The sequence below is a fragment of the Poecilia mexicana genome, unplaced genomic scaffold (genome assembly GCF_051168715.1).
Source record: "Poecilia mexicana isolate PSO_F unplaced genomic scaffold, ASM5116871v1 scaffold_18, whole genome shotgun sequence".
NCBI classification, from domain to species: Eukaryota; Metazoa; Chordata; class Actinopteri; order Cyprinodontiformes; family Poeciliidae; genus Poecilia; species Poecilia mexicana.
The window spans coordinates 3,182,755-3,203,449 of record NW_028263387.1 but is presented as its reverse complement, the minus strand read 5'-3'; the positions used below and the strand labels follow the sequence as shown (position 1 = coordinate 3,203,449).

Here is a 20,695-nt window from a genome sequence, read left to right as displayed (position 1 = left end):
GCTGCTGTCTGACCAATGGGATGGTGACTGTGTGTGTGTCATCATCATAATGTTTCCTTCCATTACTGTCTCTCCTGCTTTTCCATCAGTAGGCAGGATGTCTGTCTTCAAAATCTTCACTGCTAGGTTGCTTTGAAGTCTTTGGGAAGAAAGTCTTGTACAGTTTCAGTGTGAAGGTTCTGAATTCACTCTCTGTCGTAGAGCTACAGGCATTCAGGTGAACTGAGTTCACCTGAATGCCTATTTACTGCCTATTTATTTAATACCTATTTACTATTTACTGCTATTCATGATTTCAATGGCTTTCTTAACAAAAGTGTTACTCTGTAACTTCTGCTTTCTGTGTGAAATACAACCCTTTACATTTGGAATCCATTGCAAATAAGCAACATCAATTTAGATTTTGAGCAAAGTGTAGCTAGTTTTGACATTCCTTTTGACCCAACTTCCTTCATCTTGCTAAATCTCTTTCCTCCCTCTCTCTCTCTATGTGTGTGTAGGTGTGTGTAGGTGTGTGTGTGTGTGTGTGTGTGTGTGTGTGTGTGTGTGTGTGTGTGTGTGTGTGTGTGTAGGTGTGTGTAGGTGTGTGTGTGTGTGTGTGTGTGTGTGTGTGTGTGTGTGTGTGTGTGTGTGTGTCTGTGGAAGAGTGAGGTGAGCTCCCACAAAGGGCTTGTTTGTTCTTTGAGTAGGAGTGACAGAGAGCTGCACAGTTACTCAGTAGTGATATCCAGTTGAGCGTTCCTGCTGGAACTATTCAGGAGGAAGAAGAGAGACGACACAGAGCTCCGAGCTGAGAGGATAAAACCGGCAACTGGTCAGGCGACAAACTGGTTGAGAGGAAATCTGCTGGAAAACAAGGTCAGTTTGATTTGATGACAGGTTGATGTTTTAGTGTGTTTTTTTTTTCTCATTCTAAGATCAATAGTAAGAGCGTTTTAATGACTTTGCTTTAGATGATGACTCTCATAGGCTGCGTCCTAAACTTTTATTGACAAAAGCTGCTGATTATAACTGAAAATTAGAGAGAAGTCAAATATTTTTAGCCAAAAATATCTTGTACGTCGAATTTGGAGCTGATCGGAGAAGAACTTTCTCTGTGTCCCTGAAGCAGGAAATACTACCTGTGTTCATAAAACCAAAACATAAAATATTAATGAGGCCTTATACCTCACAATATTGTCAGCACCAATATTCAGGTATTATAAAGATGAATGTTGAAAGGGCTGCAATTTCAATTAATTTATAAAGCATGTTTCTTTATATTTTACTCATATACTCACTTGCATTTATTTGTATGTGTATGTGTGTGTTTATTACAAAATATTATTTGCAACAAAGACTTGGAAACTGTATATATTGTAAAATTCTATGTGATGTGAAGACCAAGATGTGACGTCTGATCTCATTTCCAGTCATGATGCCTGGGGCTGCAGGAAAAAACAAAGCAAAAAAAAGTATCACCTTCCGTATCACACAATGCATGTCTCACTTTATCTGCATCTTTGCAAATATGTGGCTTAGCCATTTGCTTACGTGTGATATTCAAATCATTCAGATTAGCATCCACCTCACTGAAGCACTATTTTAAAACATGGCTCTATTTTGTTTTGACATATTGGGTGGGACATTTCCTGGAGCAATATATTCAGTTTCTCAATGAGTCCAGCATGTTCCACTTATCTAACCATGATATACTGGCAATCCTGTCGCAAGTAGAGATTTTCACACTGCAGAGTTTGGCTCACCTTAGTTGTTGGTTAAGCAGGAACAGCTCTGTGTGTTTCAACTTGACATACACACGCAATTTATTCTCATTTAAACTGTATTTTTTATCTTAATATTTTAAATAATAATTAAAACAACCAATATGAAAATGTGTATTTATTTATTTACTTGTTTATTTATTTTACTAACATCTGCAGTTTTAAAAAATACTTATTGTTGACTTTAGGCAAAATTAAGAACAAGTCTTTAGTTTAACTGAGGAGTAGGAGGGATGCATGATGTCCATGAAGCCAGGGCAGTGAGGGAGTTTGACTATATGACAAACATTCTCAGTTTATGTTTTGTCATCAAATGTGTGGTGAAGAAGAGACCCATACAGATGTTATACTAAACTGTAAACGCTCCATAGCTGCTTCTTGATTAAGTCTCACTCAGGTGGGTTAATGTCTGATCCGGTTCTAGCTATCTTGATTCCGTCTTCCTTGTGTTCTGCTTTCTCACTATTGCGAACGTGAATATGGGAAGGAACGTAGGAACGTGGGTGGAACATGAGCACACAGGAGCTGTGGTCGACGGTACGATGATATTTGAAGAAAAAACTTATCAATGGAGAACCGTGAGGCTGTGGGCCCAGCGGTGGGACAGAGGAACACGACTGACGTACGGAGGCCTCAGTCCACCACGCAGCCGACCTGTTGACCTTTGCAGCAGGCCTTCCCCCTCTCTCACAACCTGCTTTCCTGTCAGTCTACTGTGAAACAAAGACAACTAGAGACAAAATAAAAATGGACTCAAATAAACTCAGATATTCTATTTTGTCTTATATAAGCTCAATGTGGCTCAAACATAATGAAAACAACTAATATTAGCTGATTAGCTTATTATATGTACAAATCTATAATATGGTATTCGGTTTATATTAACATCCAACCTTTTTGGATTTAGTTAATGCAGTGAAAGATGGACACCAATATCCACACATGAACGTTATTGAAAAGAAAAACTCAAAGTATTTGCGCATCACTCCAAACTAATGTTATGTAGTCCTGATGCAGAACTGTAACTCTGACAGTTTCTTGCTTCTTCGTCGCCTAGCCGTTCTGTCATTGCTCCTGGAGATGCTCATTCTTCACAATGAGCAGGTCTGACAGCTGATGCCATGTCCGCCCCTCCATTTCGGTGGTTGAGGTGTGTTGATTGGAGTTTGTAAGTTCTCCAATCAACACACCTTTGCTCATGCAGTGAATTAAATTATGGCCCAATAAACGAATGCAGTCTGCTTGTGAGGAATGGACAGCTGGGTACAAAACATAGGAAAGAACTGAGCAGGATCTGCACCTGGAGGTGAATCTGACAGCAGCCTAACCGGTTAAAACCACGGTCATGGAGAAGGAGCCGTTTGTAAACAGTTTGGACAAACCTGAGTGGAATGTCCTTATCTGGAGACTGAACACGTTTTTCCCCACACTGAAGTATTTCAGAGTCACGGTGCAGATGTCTCTTACCAATAACAGGAAAATAACCCTCCAGATGCCCTGAGCTGATTTTTTTTTTTTTTTTTTTTTTTACATTTGGATTACTCTAGCATGAGAATTTCACTGATTGTAATCAGTGAAATTACAATTACTGTAATTTCATTACTGTAATTTCACAGTGATTGTGAAATTACTGTGAAATTACCTTGAAAACCAGCAAACTGGTTTTCTTCCAGCAAATCAAAGAAACCAGGAAATCAACACAAACTGGTGACGTTTCTCACCATCTTCTGATATGGAGAAAATTTATTGGGAGATTGCAGTAAATAATTTTGCTTCACAACTGTTTAAATAATAGAACTACATGGTTCTTAAATTCACCATGTGTGAATCTGGCAGCCAACTACCAACAGAACAACATATAGTGACACATTTCTTCTTTGTCTTTCCAAACATCACTAGTTTGTTTTCTGTGTGTACATCTTCAGATGGAGGTCTACACTGTCACCGTGGCAACCGGGACATCAGAGTACTCCGGCACCAACAACTACATCTTCATGACCCTGATAGGGGAGAAAGGGGAAAGTGAGCGCACCCTGCTGGACAACCCTGGACTTGATTTCTGTCGAGGAGCAGTGAGTGTGTGAAATTCAGTGGTGACCATCTGTCCAATGATGAAGACACTGCTTAGGAGCAAGGCTGGGTTATATCTGCAGAGACCTCTATAGGCACACACTAATGCTGCAGTTAGATTTTATTCGTGAATTGGCTGCATAAATAAAAATGTTGCTTTGATCAAAAAAAAATTCTACAATCTTACAAAAATGTCTCAAATTAAAATAATCATATTGATCATAACTATCTTAATGATCATAATAATAATAATAATCAGCATTATCATGAGAATGCACACATGAATACCTGCACAAGTCCTACTGAAATGATGTTAAAATGTTCATAACTGAACCCAGACATGTTCAACTTACAGATTTCCCTTTTCTTTCCAATTGTCATCAGGTGGACCAGTACAGGGTGACCAGCAAGGAGCCTTTAGGGTCCCTCTTACTGGTTCGACTGGAGAAAGAAAAGTATTTTGTTGAAGACAACTGGTTCTGTCGATATGTCACAGTGGAACCTCCAGGAGAAAAGCGACTTTTGACATTCCCATGTTACCGCTGGCTTATAGGAAAAGCCAGGGTGGAAATAAGAGAAGGAACAGGTAGGAGAAATTTCAGACGTTTACATTTAAAGAATTGAAAGTGAATGCTGCTTGCATTGACATGTTGAAGTTTCTTCACATACCAAGTTTCACTCTGACATCTACGTGGCCCATATGTTTGGTTATATGGGCCAAAAAAAATGATGGCAGCGCTCCAACTTCTCCCAACATGCATTGAGAGGAACATAGATCTGTTTAGGTGAAGACTCCAACAACTCTTTAAATATTAAGGAATAACTTTATTAATAGGCCGATATGTATTGGTCAGTGTAGCCATTATCAGAGTCTTTACAAAACACCAATCATTTTCAAATGAATCAATCACACGTTCAGAAAAGGTTCAGATGATTGTCTCTGATGGTGAGGGATGATTTGCTGTTCTTCTCATTTAGATCATTTACGTCTCAGGAACAAGAATAGCCAAACTGAATTTACGTGTCGTAGCCATTATGGGTCTGAAGAGTCTTTAGGTTTCATGTGTCGATGGTGAAAACTCTGCAGGTGAACTGTGGTGACACACAGGTCTTCATCTGACACCGCTCCACTTGGTTACACACAGTTCACTGAGAAATAAATGTTTAAGCCACACTCCCCGTTTGGAAGGTACATGGTCTGATTTTGGGTAAAAAGAAAAAGACGGCAAAGAACAACAGTTTTATTCACACATGCTGCCAAATCCGCATGTTAATCTGGCCTAACAACAGAACATGTCTGATTTTACTTTCTGCATTCACAGCAAAGACCCTGGTGGATGACTCCTCAGCAAAGTTGCTGCAACACAGGAAGGCGGAGTTGCAAGAGAGACAAAATACCTTCAGGTCCCACAAATACAATAAAACAATGAAGAATTATTTCTTTTCCCACCACTGTCATTTAAAGCTTGTCTGTGTTTGTCAGGTGGGTAACGTGGGCCACAGGGATCCCTAGATGTGTTGATGCCAAAGCAGAAACTGATTTACCCCAAGATGTTCGCTTCGACAATGAGAAGAGAAGTGATTTCGAACATTCATTGCAATATGCGTGAGTGATACACACCAACACACACAAAAACACACAGATTTGTATTTCTATAAATTTTAGGACTTTTTATCGACTTCTATTCATTTCATTTTAGTAAATGCAAACCCAGACATTTTCTCAAACCTAAAGGATATTTTGTCAGAGATTATTTGTATCTCTAAACAAAACCTGTCAGACCTTACCTCCCCAGCACAGGACGGGTCATCCTTGATACTGTAAATGACAATAAAAGTAAAAATGGGTCTTCTTCCTTAGTTTGCTCGAGCTGTCCCTAAAGAAGCTGGCCATCACTTTTGGGAAATCATGGAGTGACCTGGATGACTTCAAACGCATCTTCTGGAAACTGAGGAGCCCAATAGCTGGTAAGCAAACGTATGTCATATATAAGCATCTATTATAGCTGACAGCAAAGATTTTTTTTAGTTTTTATTCCCAAGAAATGATTTTGAGGATTGTTTTTAGTCAGAAGTGTTAACAAATCCTTCATGAGGGATTCTAAAGAAAGAAACAGAGCAATATGTCAACTATGCAGAGGAAAGAAAAAAAAATCTGAATTGTAATTTCAGAATTACACACATTCCAAATAAATTACTTAATTGTCCATAATGAGAGAGTGTTGTGATAATATGCAGTAATGCAGAAATGTTTTTGCTTTCCACCTACAGTTTAATCACAACTGCTGTGTTGATATAACAACATAATTCAACTAATTTTAACTTTAGTTGACTTTATGAATATGGCGCCAGTTCACAACACACATCATTTCAACACATTTTTCAAGTGAAACGGGTTTAATTCAAACCCATCCATGCATCCATCTTCCTCTTATCCTGAGTTGGGATCTCTCTCCCAGCCACTTGGTCCAGCTCCTCTGAGGCAGTCCTAGGGTGTTTTGAAGCTAGCCGAGAAACATAATCCCTCCTATGTGTGCTGGGTCTTCCCCTCCTGGTGGGATGTTCTCGTCCAGGAGGCATCCTAAGTAAATGCCCCAGCCACTGCAACTGGTTTCTCTCGACATGGAGGAGCAGTGGCTCCTGTACGGCTGAGTTTCTCACCCTGTCTCTCCAGAGAGAGCCCAGACACCCTGGGGAGAAAACTCATTTCGGCCACTTGTATCTGTGATCTTGTTCTTTCAGTCATGACCCACAGCCCATGACCATAGATGAGGGTAGGAATGTAGATCGACAGGTAAATCGAGAGCTTCACTTTTAGACTACTCTCTCTTCACCACAACAGGCAGGTATAGCACCTGTTCACTGCAGATGCTGCATCTATCCACCTGCTGATCTCTCACTCCATTTTTTCCCTCACCCTTGAAATATTTAATCATCTGCTTCTGTGCATTTAGATCATTCCTGCCTCTGATTAGAATACCTCCTGGTCAAAATTTCCTGGGTACTTCCAACTGGAACAAGACCTGGGCACAGACCCCCATGACCTCTGGAGAATGTACATATTATTTCTGGACTTTTAGTACATGTCTATTGGATATATTGCTGGACAGAGAGGTATCTGAGTTTCCCTGTTGGGCATGTAATCCCTCATAACCTAATCTCAGATTAGCAGAAGACACCAGAGGATTCATCAGAATTCCCACCACACAGAGGCAGGAGAATGGAAGGGGTGGTCAATTTTAAATATATTTTTTTAGTTAAAGTTAATTTTAAAGACATGTATTTTTCAGTTTATGTACCTCTTGCTGGGATTATTTGCCCAAGCAGAACAGGAAGTGACATTGTGAAAAAGGCCCAAAGAAGGGTTTTTAGAAAATAAAATTATTCAATTCACATGAACTTACAAATTAGATTTTGTGCAAAATTTTATTTAACATTCTAACACGTGTGTTACATCACAAACATCACTATGTAGCTCATCAACAGTGTCCTAAACTAATGTTTGTTGCTTTTTATAGGACAATTAAGCAGATTGGATCAAGTTGAGTTACTTTTTTGATATTTAAAAAATTTAGTAATGCAAACATGGATGTTGTGATTTAAGAGTATTGCATGGATCACTGGAAGGAGGACTGGCTCTTCGGCTACCAGTGTTTGAACGGCAGCAACCCGAGAATGATCAAGAAGTGTTCGGTTCTGCCGGGAAACTTCCCCGTCACGTCAGACATGGTCCAGAGCTCAATGCCAGCAAAAACCAACCTGGACAAAGAACTCAAGGTAGAGAAAAATTCAGCATCTGTTTTCACTGTAGATGCACTTATACATCAGATACACTTTTTTTCCATTCAAAATTAATATTCTCTAAAGTTACACACTCCTGTCCTCTTTTTCTTTGCTCCTGTGTTTAATCTCTCCAGGCAGGAAACATATTCCTGCTGGACTACGCCATCATGGATGGGATTCCTGCAAACACAATCAAGGGCAAACCTCAGTTCATCGCTGCTCCGCTCTGCCTCCTGTACCAGCATCCAGATGAAGGACTCATTCCTATTGCAATTCAAGTATTCCATTTAAACTGGTTGTACTTCACAAAATACTCAATGATTTAACTACAAACGCTGAGAAAGTATTCTGATTCCTAACTCTACTATACTCAAAAGATTAGACTTTTAAAATTATTGGAATTTCTTTACAAATATTTACATATATGTTGCCTTTGGATAAGTTATATGAAAAATTTCTACAAGGTTTATGACCAGATTATGACAATTAAAATGACAGTTAACAAAACTGATGGTTGGTGGTGAAACTTCATGTTTTACTGTCATATGTAGGAGTCGATAATGCCTTCAGTCTCCTTTGCTTCATCTTCAGCTGGAGCAGACTCCAGACCTGGACACGCCCATATTCCTTCCCAGAGACCCTCCTCTGGCCTGGCTGCTGGCCAAGATGTGGGTGCGTCACTCAGAATTCCAGGTTTTCCAGCTTTTGTCTCACCTTCTCCGGACTCACCTGGTGGTGGAGGTGTTCTGTGTCGCAACTCTTCGCCAGCTGCCTGCGGTACACCCCATGTACAAGGTAATTATTGCTTGTGGGATCCATCACATTCTGGGCGGTTTCATATATGTTGACAGATTTGAGTAAATCACACAAATTAAGTTTTGGAATTTGTGGAATTTTCTGACAATTAGTGACATGCTGCTTACATACAGTATATTGTTCCAAAAATGTGTCCAGTTCATGCAGATCATATGTGTATTTGGGAAGGATGAAGAGTTTAGTTGTTGGAACAATGAGGTGATAGAAAAGCTGAGCCATTTCTTTTTTTTTTATTACCTGAAACCTGACTGACTTGTTTGATTTGATAATAGTTAGTATTTTTATTATATCATTAGTTCATGTTACTCCTTGTGTTTCTCACTTTGCAGCTCCTGGCTCCTCATCTGCGCTACACACTGGAGATCAATTGCAGGGGGCGAACGCAGCTAATCTCTCCCAACGGCATTTTCAAACGAGTATACCGCTACGTTATTTGATGAAGTGCAAAAATCTCTAAAAATGCCAACGATAAAAAAAGCAACAATCTTTTTATGGTAACACTTTATTTGAAGGGGTGTGAATAAGACCGACATGATACTGTCATAAACATGACATAACATCTCTTATGAACATGAAGGAGTCTTCATGAATGTTTATGACTGTTGTCATGAAGTGTCATTTGGTAAATAATGACACTTTCAATGCAAAGTTGCACTAAAAGTTGAATTAAAAGTATCAACTTTACATTAAAATAGTAATTATGTACCGAATAACAGTTTATGACAATAGTTGTAAACATTCATGAACACTCCTTCATCTTCATGACAGATGTTCTGTCATGTTTATGACAGTGTCATGCCAGTCTGATGCACAGCCCTTCAGATAAAGTGTTACCCTTTTTATTGATGTCATGTGAAAATAACAAAAATGTGTAAGTTCTCCCTCTGTAGCATCGGCTGCAGTCTGAGGATGGTGGTGACTCAGTCCTGTTTGTGGACAGGTTGTCTCTACAGGCGGTGATGGCCTCCTGATTCTTGCCCAGAGGGAATACAAGGTGTTGACATATCGCTCCCTGCAGCCACACTTTGACTTCACTGATAGAGGAGTGTTTCAGGTCCCCAACTATTTCTACAGAGAAAATTCCCTGATGCTGTGGGAAGCCATTCATAGGTACCTTTATCTTTGTACATCTGACTTCTCATCTTTAGTTTTCCTTTATTAGGAAATCTAAGAACCAGTCTTACCACATACCTCAAACCAGTCCTGTTTGTGGTATATGATCTCTCAACTCTGTAGAATGATGTAGAACAATTGTACGATATGATTTTTACAGTGTTGACTCACTATGTTGTCAAACTCTCCTATTCTCCACCTGGACACTCATACAGAACACGTCTCTGAACAGGTCTTTAGTTTCTTGTAGGTGCATAATAAATAACTGCAGATCTCTGCTTAGTTTCGTCTCAGACATGGTGAGTCTGTACTACCACACAGACCAGGATGTGGAGAAAGACCCAGAGCTGCAAGCCTGGATCAAAGACATAGCAGAGGAAGGCTTCACTGAACTGCCCAACTTTGGTAAGTCATTCTTAGTGATTCTTTTTTGAAATAGTTGTTTATTTATTTTGGAAACATGCTAATGAGTGTCCAATGATCAAGCCTTTACTCTTTTGGCTTGGCCAGTTGATGTCTGTAAAAGTGTCAGGAAGCAGGAGAAAGAGGGATGTCTGGGTTGTCAAGGCAACAGGTCTAACACCTGCAGAGCAGGTGTTAGACCTGAATGAGCCCAAGGCTCTAATGTCTGCTTCCCCATGTTGTTGCACTTCTAGTGACATCCATTCATTCATCCAACCAGCCATTCTAACTTTACTCAAAAATGATCTACTTGTCTTGGTACCATGTGCTCCATACATCCATACCTATATCCGTACATACATACTAGTGTATGTGTCAGGTTGAAGGGAGGTTAATGACTAACTCCAGCTGCCATTGAGTGAGACAGGGCAATACAGAAACACAGAAAACAAGCATTCATTCATGCCCTCAGACCTAAGAGCATTTACTACTAGTCTGCCAGACCATCAGGTGTGGAAACACTCTAAAAGTCCCAAAGCTCATGACATCATTTCATGATAGAGGTGTTTCTGTATGTCATCTGAAGAGTAGACGAGGTGTTACAGATATTTTTTTTGTCTTTTTTGTTGTGTTAATTTTTTTAGGTCTGTCAAATAAACTCTGCAGCAAAGAGGAACTGTCCACTCTACTGACTGTGGCCATCTTCACCAGCACAGCTCAGCATGCCGCAACCAACAATGGACAGGTACCAACAAGTAAATCACACAAAAAGCTCTGAAATGACCAAACCAACTAAATTACAGCTTCAAATTTTCTTGCTGATGGATTAAACCTGAAGGAGTTTAATCCACTGTGGCTGTTCTGTCCACAGTCTCCACTACAACCAGTGTTCTGTCATTTTTAGTTTGACTGGTGTGCCTGGGTTCCCAACACCCCATGCACCATGAGACTCCCCCCACCGTCAGATAAAGATGCTGTTACCATGGAAATGATCATGGCCTCTCTTCCTGACGTGGGCCAGTCCTGTGTGCAGATGGCGATCACATGGCATCTGGGACGAGCGCAGCCAGACGCAGTGAGTCTGTGACTTTACTCATTTTGCAGTAAAGGAAAATATGAGGACATCCTTTGAGATTCTGTATGAGCATTTAATTTAAATTTCAACACCACTGAAGAACTTAAGAGGAATATATAATCTAAACAGAAGAGAGTAAAGTTTTCTGTCCAATGCTATTTTAAAAGCTAAGTTTCCTCATTATTTCACTTAAAATGACATATTGCATAAGGTGCAAATCATTAAAGTAGTGCATTTAAAAGTCAAACATTTGGCTGGGTTCGCTCTCCTCTGTGGAAGTCATGTGATGATCCAAAGAGCTGACTGAAACCAGAGGAGACTTCAACAGTTCATGGGTTTGGTCAGAAATTTCAATATTAACTGTATGAGAATTTCTAAAAGTTAAATTTGGCTAATTATTTAAAGAGCTGATTTACTTATAAGGCAAAACTTTATTTTTCAAATGTTTTATTCTTTGGTTACCTGCTGAAAACGTCAGAAGGTAATTAAAATCAAAAAGCTTAAACGTTTACACAAACCTGATGGCCATGAGTGGAGAATGTGCAGGAAGCCACTATTTTCTGTGTTCAGATTGAAAACATGTAAACTCTAGATATAAAATCCCAAACTGGAGCTACAGCAAAGGTGTGGAAACACCTACTCACAATGCTGCATATTTACTAAAAACTAAAGTTGAAGTACAGTCCAGGATGGTCACATTATTTAACTGGTGCCTTGTTATTCACAGTCTTTACTGTTTTATCCAGTATCCGGTGAAATGAAACCACCTCTTTTTAAGTGCTTGCTGTTTGTTTTTGTCCAGATCCCTTTGGGTCAGTACACACAGGAACACTTCACCGAGTCTCTGGCCCTGGAAATGATTGAAACGTTCCGGAAGAAGCTGAAGGAGATTGAGGACCAGATCCTGGATCAGAATGCCGGACTGGACCTTCAGTACCTCGTCCTTCTCCCCAGCCGCATAGAAAACAGCATCACCATATAGAAACACATCCAGTGTAATCATCACACCACTTCCTTTGTCTGTCTTGAGCAGTGCTTGATTTCTTTTGAAACTTTGAAGAAAAACACATTGCCATGGAAACCCCAGGAGGAGGAACCAGACCATATGTCTAATGCAGTAAAGGATGGTGATGGATTTCATCAGACATGGCGATAGATTTATTTAATCCAAAAATCTAAGCTTTATGCTAAATTATTAGCATTATTAGGTGAGCAATTCTATTAAAACTATTGCAGCATTTTTAAAGAATCCATAATTATGAACCAAGAAACAATGCTGCATTTGGGTCATAACCAAGCAAAGCGTACATGGCTGGTATTTCTACAATGTTTTGTGAATAACTTACATGTTACATATTCAATATGTTATGTGTTCCAATGAGGCTTTTTTTCAATAAAAATATCTTTTGAAAATAATCTAAGCAGGTAATGAACCTTCTTTTCATTAAGTGTACATAACTACATTGCAATAATTTTATTGATCTCATAAAATATTCAAATGTTAAATGTTTTCCCTTGGCTATAAGGCTAAAAAACATCAGTCTGTGTGGAATTAACCTGTATGATATGCTTCACTTGATGAATTGAGCGACTAAAATAAAGTCAAATTTTAACACATTGAACCTCTAAACTTAGGATGGGAGATTCTTTTCAGCTTCCTCTGCAGTGGAACCAGCTCAGCTTAAAACTTTCCTTTTTGATAAAGCTTGTAGTTCGACTGGTTTAGGTTATCCTGAGCTATTTCTATGGTTGAGCTGCCATGGGTTAATTCTACTGGAGAACAAACCGACCACTTCTTACTTTCTTCTTCTACTGCTCTCCATTTTTGCATTATTTGCTGTTATTTCAGCTGTTAACTTGTTTTGCTGCCATGATTCTTACACTTGGCCATGCAGTTCTACACAGCAGCATGTCTCTGATGAGCAGCTAAACCTTCCTGCTACATTTAACAGCGTCTCGGAAAAACACGTTATGACATGTTAACAATGGGTTAAATATTTGTAACGGTTGAAAAAAGTGTGGGGGACAGAGAGCACAGATATAGGAAATACAGAGCTATACCACCTCACCTCACATCATTAACTCCTATCTGAGTCAATCCTGCCTCTTTGGAGCCAAACTATGGACACTAATGCTCTAAAGAGGATGACTCTGCACTCAACAAAATGATCATAATAATGACGTCCTGCGAATGTACACACCACATGAGAAAGCAAGAGAACTCTCATTTTGGAGAAAGATGTGAATTAATGTCATGCACTAAAATTTCATTGATAAGAATTCAGAATTCAAATTCAAAAATACTTTATTGATCCCAAAGGGAAATGAAATGTCATAACTCATTAATTCAGATTCAAAGTGTTTTTGTAGATGCTGATGTGTGTTGGCTGTTTATCCATGTCATGTTGCCCATCAAGATGGATGGAAGCGATGGTTTGAACTTCCTCCTCTCTGCTCCTGTTCTGCCTCCCTTTCTACTCCTCTGGGATTTCTGACTTCACTTGTGGTATTAGTTCTGCTTTTCTGATGTTAATCAGCTGCTGATTAGATGCTTAAACCACCCAGTTAAGCATCACAGCAAAATAGCAAAAATATGAAAAACATTGCCCAGAATCAGTCCAACTACACAGTATCCAAACAAGAAGGAACAGTTGTCCAAAAAAGCTATTTTCCTTCAAAAAGGCAAGAATAAAATTTTGAAAGAGAAAAAATCTCAATGAAAGTTCAGAGCTACTCCAACACACTGCCACCCTGAAAGAACAGAGCAGACTGTGAAACATCTGGATGAAAAGGAAAAGACTGAGTGAAGAGAGGAACCAAAGATGAATAAAAGTCTCTCACAGGAAGCTCTGTATGTCAGAAGTCTACTTTAAATGCCAGAGATGTGCAACAAACCTTCAATAACTGGAAGGACAAAAAGGTGCCTGGTTATTTTGGGAGTGTGTGCAAAAAGCAAAGCGACAGAGCTGAGTCTGTAGATGACAGGCCGGTCCCTGTGCTCAGTGTGTGTCTGACTCTCATGTATTTTTTCATGTAATTTTTTCACAAGTCAAGCTTGGCGGAAAAGTGGCTGGCTGTTAGAGAGATGGGAGTGCTGGTCTCAGACCACACCAGAGCTTGAAACAAAGAGGAACATTTCATAACTCTCCACTGATTTTGACGTAAACCAAAACGTCACCATGCCGACATCATGAATATTGTTTTCCACTGCCACAAAATAAAACATGGTTTTTTTTCAGCTCCAGATACAAAATCCATTTAATAAATTAGAGTAATATTTGAAAAGCTGTCTCAGTAAAGTTCAACTGAAATGTCATATAGATTAATTACACAAAGAACAATGTTTTCAAGCCTTTATTTCTGTTAATTATGATGATTTTCCACTTACAGATAAAAAGAACACATTGTTACAGAGAGCACGTAAAATTAGAGCAGTACAGAATATTTGAATACAGAAATGTGGGCTAAATTAAAAAAAAGTCTGTTTAATACCTGCTTAAAAGTTTTAACGTTCAAAACAAACGCTTGAACTGATTGGGACATGTAATAAACTGAATATGATTATAGTTTGTGATTATTATGCTCAAATCTTCAAGGGTTGAGAATTCATTTGCAAGTCAATGTTTATGTTTGCACAGATAGTCTGTCAGTTGTTTCACCGACCAGCAGTAATATGAAAAAGAACGATGGATTAAAAGGACAAAATGAATTACAGCAAGGTTTCAATAGGCTCTCGCAGCGCTTAGCTGCTCGGGCCTAATAATTGTAAGGTGGATTGTTGAAAGTGTGAGACAGAAATGAGCTTCTACAAAATGTCACTGTTTGTTATTAGCAGTGGTGGGAAGTAACGAAGTACAAGTACTTCGTTACTGTACTTAAGTACAATTTTCTTGTATCTGTACTTTACTTAAGTAGATTTAATAATGGGTACTTTCTACTTTTACTCCACTACATTTTACAGTAAGTATCTGTACTTTCTACTTCACTACATTTCTACAAAAGTGTCGCGTTACTCGTTACATCCAAGTCGCACTGCTCTCTTTTTGTCCGTTAAAATATGAAGTTCAGGGTCTAAGGTGGCGCCGTAAAATCCAAGCAATAACGTGACTTAGTGTCTGTTGTCACCCATCGCCTCCCCCTTTACTCGCACGCGGAGCTCCAGACATGCGCAGTGGTTTCCTCTGAGCGGGAGAAGATGTCTAACTAAACGATAATAGCTGCATAAATCATAAGATATGGCGACATGTAAAACCAGCAGCGCTTCGCTTTCACAGACGGTGGGACTTTGTCCAACTTTTAGCGTCACTTGGAAGGAAAGCTTAAAGAAAGGTAAGATCTGTGGACGTGATGCTGCAAAACTAGCTGTACTGAGACACATGTTGCATCTGCGATGAAAAAAAGTTGTCACTCATGCGCTGAATTATTGTGTGGACGTGTTGACTGAGGTGTCGCAAATATGGGACAACGCTGTGACCAAAGTGCAATATAGTGATATGACATTCAGGAACGATCCGATTCTTCTGGACGGATCTTTACTAAGGTTGATGGGACTGAAGCCTCACTGAGAGCCGTTCTTTGTTCTTGTGTACACTGCAATAGCTATATATATATATATATATATATATATATATATATATATATATATATATATACACACGCACGCACGCACACACACACACACACACACACATTTATTTAATTGCCGAATAAGTGAAAGTTGAATGTATGAACACAGAGCATGCTCATTGATTGATTTCGTCTCCTGTCATGGTGGCAAACATGCAGTGGGAGGGAGGATGAGAACAGTCATGGTGCTCCTTCTTCTTGTTGCGCCGTTGGACAGTGTTCATAGTGTTGTTTACAGTTAATTGCTATGTTTCATGGTTTAATGGTGCAGACAGTTGTGGTTTCTGACATGGGCAATATGGGCAACCGCCCAGGGCGTTATTTTTATAGGGATGGCAGGAGACCTCTGCGGATTGTAGCACAGCGATGAAAGCAAAACAGAATGAAATGAGTTGTAATTGATACTGGTTAAATATATTTCAGCTCTAAGTATTTAATATCTAGGTGTTTTTATGGAAATGTGGATCTTTCAGATCAATCTGAGAACCAGTTTTGATAGGTGCACTTCATTTTATTGTGTCATGTAGCGCAGGGTGCTGGTCTTGGTCTCGTGTTCAGTGGTCTTGACTACAACTCTGCTACGTGGCTCCTCGATTGCATGTCTTCCCCCCCACACCTTCGTTCCATCCCCTTTCAGTTGGATTTCTTTCTAAATAAATGTCACTAATGAAGTTCATTCTATGTTAGGACAGGAGACAAGATGTTTCCATCCCTGAAATTATGATGCATAGAATCACATATCTAAGTCTAAACTATTACAGAGAATAAACACAATAAGAACATGTTTAATCTGTGATATTGTTTATTAAAATGGCACATTTATGATGTATTCAAATTAAATACTATCGGCACACTTAATGATATTAGCGATTAGGTTATGTATTCAGCAAGTACTTTTACTTTTAATACTTAAGTATTTTTAAAAGCCAGTACTTTTTTACTTTTACTTAAGTAAAATGTTAATGTGGTACTTTGACTTTTACTTGAGTACATTTTTGCCTGTGTATTTGTACTTTTACTTAAGTACATTTTTTGAGTACTTTCTCCACCACTGGTTATTAGTCAGGGAGTTTCAACTAAACGGGAACATTTTAAGTGCCAAACATTTTGCTTATCTGTTTGTAACTGTTTGTATAGGATCTGGTGCTCAACATCACAAAACCACAAAGATATAAAATCACAAAGACTTCTTAAATCAAAGCGAGAGAGTTAGAATTTGACCAAATGATTTAAATACCAAGACACTGAAGAAATAAACAAACAAAAAATAGAACAGATCAAACAGATTAATGTCCCTTAAGTATGCAGAGAATAAGGCTTCAGTCAAATAAAAAGTTTCATATATTTATTTTCTTACTAGCTGAGTTTGTTGGCTAAAAAGACAAAAATCAAACCAAACAATGGACCAAACAACCTGCTGTGTTTTTTTTTTCTTGTTTTCTTAATCTGAACTTAGCACAATCAGTCTTTTGTTTAAATTTAGAAACAAAATGTCCATTAGTGGATGGGATGGCATTTTATCCAGCTTAATGAAAAAATAAAACAAAACAAACAAACAAACAAAAAATAAAAAAAGTCAGACGTCGTTTTTTGGATTTAAAAAGACAAGATTAAAAATCAAAATGGAGAAATGGAGCTAAAGACCACAGAGCGAGAAAAACACATCATGGATCCTGAACTGCAACAACTTAAGAAGGTCTGTCAATAAAAAAACCCACTGCCACCGCAAGACTTTGTCTTTTCAATAAATGTGAAACATTAAGTTTTTCACCAAAAGGATGACACAGAAGACATTTTCAATAGATTAGGTTCTATCCAGATCACTATAAAGAAGAAAAAGAAGAAGAAGACAAAAACAATCAGCCAGCTCATTCACGCTAAATGACCAACAGGAAAATATATTTTCTGTAATCCCAGCAAAACCTTAGATGTTCAGTGCTGAAGACATTATTGTTTACAATTGTTTTTCCATGAAAGCCAGATTTTGCTTTATTGCTGCTGTCTTGTCTCAGATTTTTATTTGCTTAATTTTAGTTTAACTTTTAACTTGTGATACTTCCTCTGTCTTTCTAAGTGTCAGGCTTATTTTTCTCTCTCAATTTTTGTTCCGTTGTTCTTGCTGTGCAGCACTTTGAATTTCCCACTACGCAAATAAACGTGCCTTGCCTGGTGTGTTTGCTCATCTCCTGTGCATGAATGGGAAGATAGGCAAATAAAGTCATATTTTTCTACAGTCTTATCTGCATCTAAAAGGGTGGTAGGGATTTTTTGGAGCTATTATGTTCCATGAATAACTAAAAATTTATCTTTTTTTAAATAAATAAATCTCCAGATGATCTCTTGATGAAATAATTTTTTAAAATCCTCCATCTCAGGTAGAGGTTCCCAAACTGTGGGGCGCGCCCCCTAGGTGAAAAAGTCTAAGGATTAATAAAGGTGAGACCAAGACAATGTTAGATTTCTGTGATGCTTGAACTCCTTCACTTTAATATTCCTGCTCTCTTTAAATGTTCACACACAAACTGCAGCTTCCATAATAGCATACATATCATACAAATGTAAATAACTACAAAGTTGAGCTACGTGATTATAAATAGCATGTTTGAAATGTATTATTTGTGTAATTTATACCATCATCTCTGTCATTTAGCAATAGACTACAATCAGTATTTGTATTTGTACAAGCTATTTGTGTTAATAGCTTTGCACTATTTCATTCAATCAACCTATCTACTTATCTATCTTTCAGTGTTTTTTATCTTACTTTTTTGGATGACAGGGGTGAAATTCTTTCTCTTCCTCGTTGTTAATCTGGTCTCCCATAGTTTCTTCCACTGGACCGTCTCCTTTTCCCATCACTCTCAGCGGCAGCAGCGGTCCAGCCTGCTGTGGGCTCTTAGTTCTCCCTGCTGGACAGCAGTGAGCTCCCACCTTGTCTTTGGTCAGAAAATATAGAAGAGCATTTAGCCATGCATTGAAGGACGCTAGCGGCCGCGTCACCTTATAGCACATCGATACTGTCGTCATGGTTTCACAGGGAACTTTCCCAGTGACTTTCAGCAGCAGAAAGATGGTTCTGGTCACATGGAAGGGGAAAAAACACAAAGCAAAGAGCAAGGTGATGGTGATGATGGTCCTGATGGATTTACGTCTGCGGCTCGCGTACGGGGAACGAGCTCCAAGGAAAACAGAAATCTCCTCATCCTTTTCTATCCCCCTGAACAAGCCGTTGCTTCCTCTTCCACCCGCTGCAGAGCCACTTCTACCTCTTCTCTCCACAACCTTGCTGTCAGTATTTCTGGGTCTTTTGCGGGATGAGGGTTGGGAATGCAGGGTCTTAAATATGGTGAGGACTACACGAGAGTAACACCAAGCAATTATGGAAAAGGGTAAAAAAAAGCCAATTAAATGTAGAATAATCCCATAGGGTATGTAGTCAAGGAATTCTTTGTCTATGGCATCGTCCCAACAATTCTGGTATTCCTCATGGGGCAATCCCAGGCTATTATAGCTGCTATTGCCCTTTGATGATGGCATGTTGTGACTCTCGTTGTAAATACTTTTGCTTGCATTGATCCACGTTCCTGCCATTCTGGTCACATAGCCTGTCTGGGCAAACCGGAAAATAGGGCAAGTCAAAGCGAACACTACGATCCACACCAACACACAAGTGTTCTTGACAGCTTTCTTGGTCTCCAAGGTGATCACTTTTATCGGGTGGCAGATACCCAGGTATCTGTGAACAGAAATGCAGGTGAGGAAGAAGATGGAGCAATAGAGGTTGAAGTAGAAGAGGAAGCGGACCAGACGGCACATGAAGTCCCCAAACACCCAGCGGTCACGCATTATGTAACTAGCCACAAGAAATGGCAAAGACAGTCCATACATGAAGTCTGTGGAGGCCAGGTTGACCATATATATGAGGGAAGCATTCCAGCGCTTGGCTTGACGGAAGGAACGGTAGAGGATGATAGAATTCAAAGTAATGCTAAATATGAAGGTAAAAGAGTAACAAATGGGGAGGAAGATGTACTTATAAGATTCATTTATACTGCAGGATGAAGCTGGAGGAGTCATGGGGGAAGTGGAAGGAGACAAGGAACTAAGGACATCCTGGAGCATAGTGGAACTGATGTCTGGAAACTCTTCAGCTCTGGATGACATGGGAGGGATGAAGCTGTGTTAGCTTATCTTCAGGAATCCATCAGGAGAATTGTTTGTAGCTTTCACATCTTGGATGTCGGCGAACTGTTGTTGACCTAGAAACAAAGATGGAGAATCGTCACCTTTGGTCAGTGTTAGTGCGTCACAGGTGGCTGATGAGCGCTGTGTGTTGTTTGTGCTTCTTTCCTCAACTGATGTGACAGAACTTTCCATGTCAGCAGCAGACCCAGTCAACAAAAACACATGACCTGAAATGCTACTTCCACTTTTTTTGTTTTTCAACTAAAAATAGAGCAGCGTTGTAAGGTATCACTGGGCATTGTGCCAAGGGATGGGTTACTGCTATAACTGAAACAGACACGTGTCATTCACCAACAAATGTTTGTATATTATTTTTGCATTTATTATACAACAAATGTTTGTATATTATTTTTGCATTTATTATACAACAAATGTTTGTATATTATTTTTGCATTTATTATTCATTGTGTCTGACCCCAGCCTTGAGAAAACCTTTAGCAAGACAGCAGTAAGTAGAACAGCATGATATTTAAACACAGCCAGCCGTGGCACAGTGGTGTCTGTAAGACTACAGAGCACAATGGACACCTGTGTTGTGCATTCTAGCATATATTTTTCAACATTAATTAATGAGACCAAAAGGTAAAAAGAATCAACCTCAGTAAAAACAAGGTTCGGGACTTTGCTGCATATTAAAGGAATGGGACTTATCAGTTAGGGTGTTATATATGTATATACATTAAAAACCAAAAAGAGTCAAAGGAAAGCTTTCTGACATTGAAATGCTTGAATGGAACCATGAAAACTATAGGATAGAACAGGCGCCTAGGATGGTATTATTCTTATGTGAAAGTAAATGCAT

General features: G+C 39.0%; 2 protein-coding genes across 2 annotated transcripts; one reads left to right on the top strand and one right to left on the bottom strand.

Moving 5' to 3' along the window:
- Positions 1–662: 662 nt before the first annotated feature.
- Positions 663–12,438, top strand: alox12 (arachidonate 12-lipoxygenase). Its single transcript, XM_014986083.2, has 15 exons — positions 663–858; positions 3,689–3,835; positions 4,218–4,419; positions 5,156–5,237; positions 5,317–5,439; positions 5,695–5,801; positions 7,438–7,610; positions 7,751–7,894; positions 8,208–8,411; positions 8,762–8,848; positions 9,373–9,542; positions 9,829–9,950; positions 10,592–10,692; positions 10,852–11,022; positions 11,825–12,438. Exons 2-15 carry the CDS (start codon positions 3,689–3,691, stop codon positions 12,002–12,004), a joined length of 2,013 nt encoding a protein of 670 aa, XP_014841569.2. The 5' UTR covers positions 663–858; the 3' UTR covers positions 12,005–12,438.
- Positions 12,439–18,359: 5,921 nt separating this feature from the next.
- LOC106917267 (P2Y purinoceptor 3) lies at positions 18,360–19,812 on the bottom strand. Its single transcript, XM_014986084.2, has one exon. The coding sequence runs from the start codon at positions 19,810–19,812 to the stop codon at positions 18,409–18,411; it is 1,404 nt and encodes a 467-aa protein (XP_014841570.2). The 3' UTR covers positions 18,360–18,408.
- Positions 19,813–20,695: the final 883 nt, after the last annotated feature.

Bases quoted from the DNA above. Each gene is read 5' to 3' on its own strand.
- alox12 (XM_014986083.2), top strand. From the start codon at position 3,689: ATGGAGGTCTACACTGTCACCGTGGCAACCGGGACATCAGAGTACTCC. The intron at 7,611-7,750 runs GTAGAGAAAAAT...TAATCTCTCCAG, and splicing joins ACCTGGACAAAGAACTCAAG to GCAGGAAACATATTCCTGCT. The intron at 10,693-10,851 runs GTACCAACAAGT...TGTCATTTTTAG, and splicing joins CCGCAACCAACAATGGACAG to TTTGACTGGTGTGCCTGGGT.
- LOC106917267 (XM_014986084.2), bottom strand. From the start codon at position 19,812: ATGTCATCCAGAGCTGAAGAGTTTCCAGACATCAGTTCCACTATGCTC.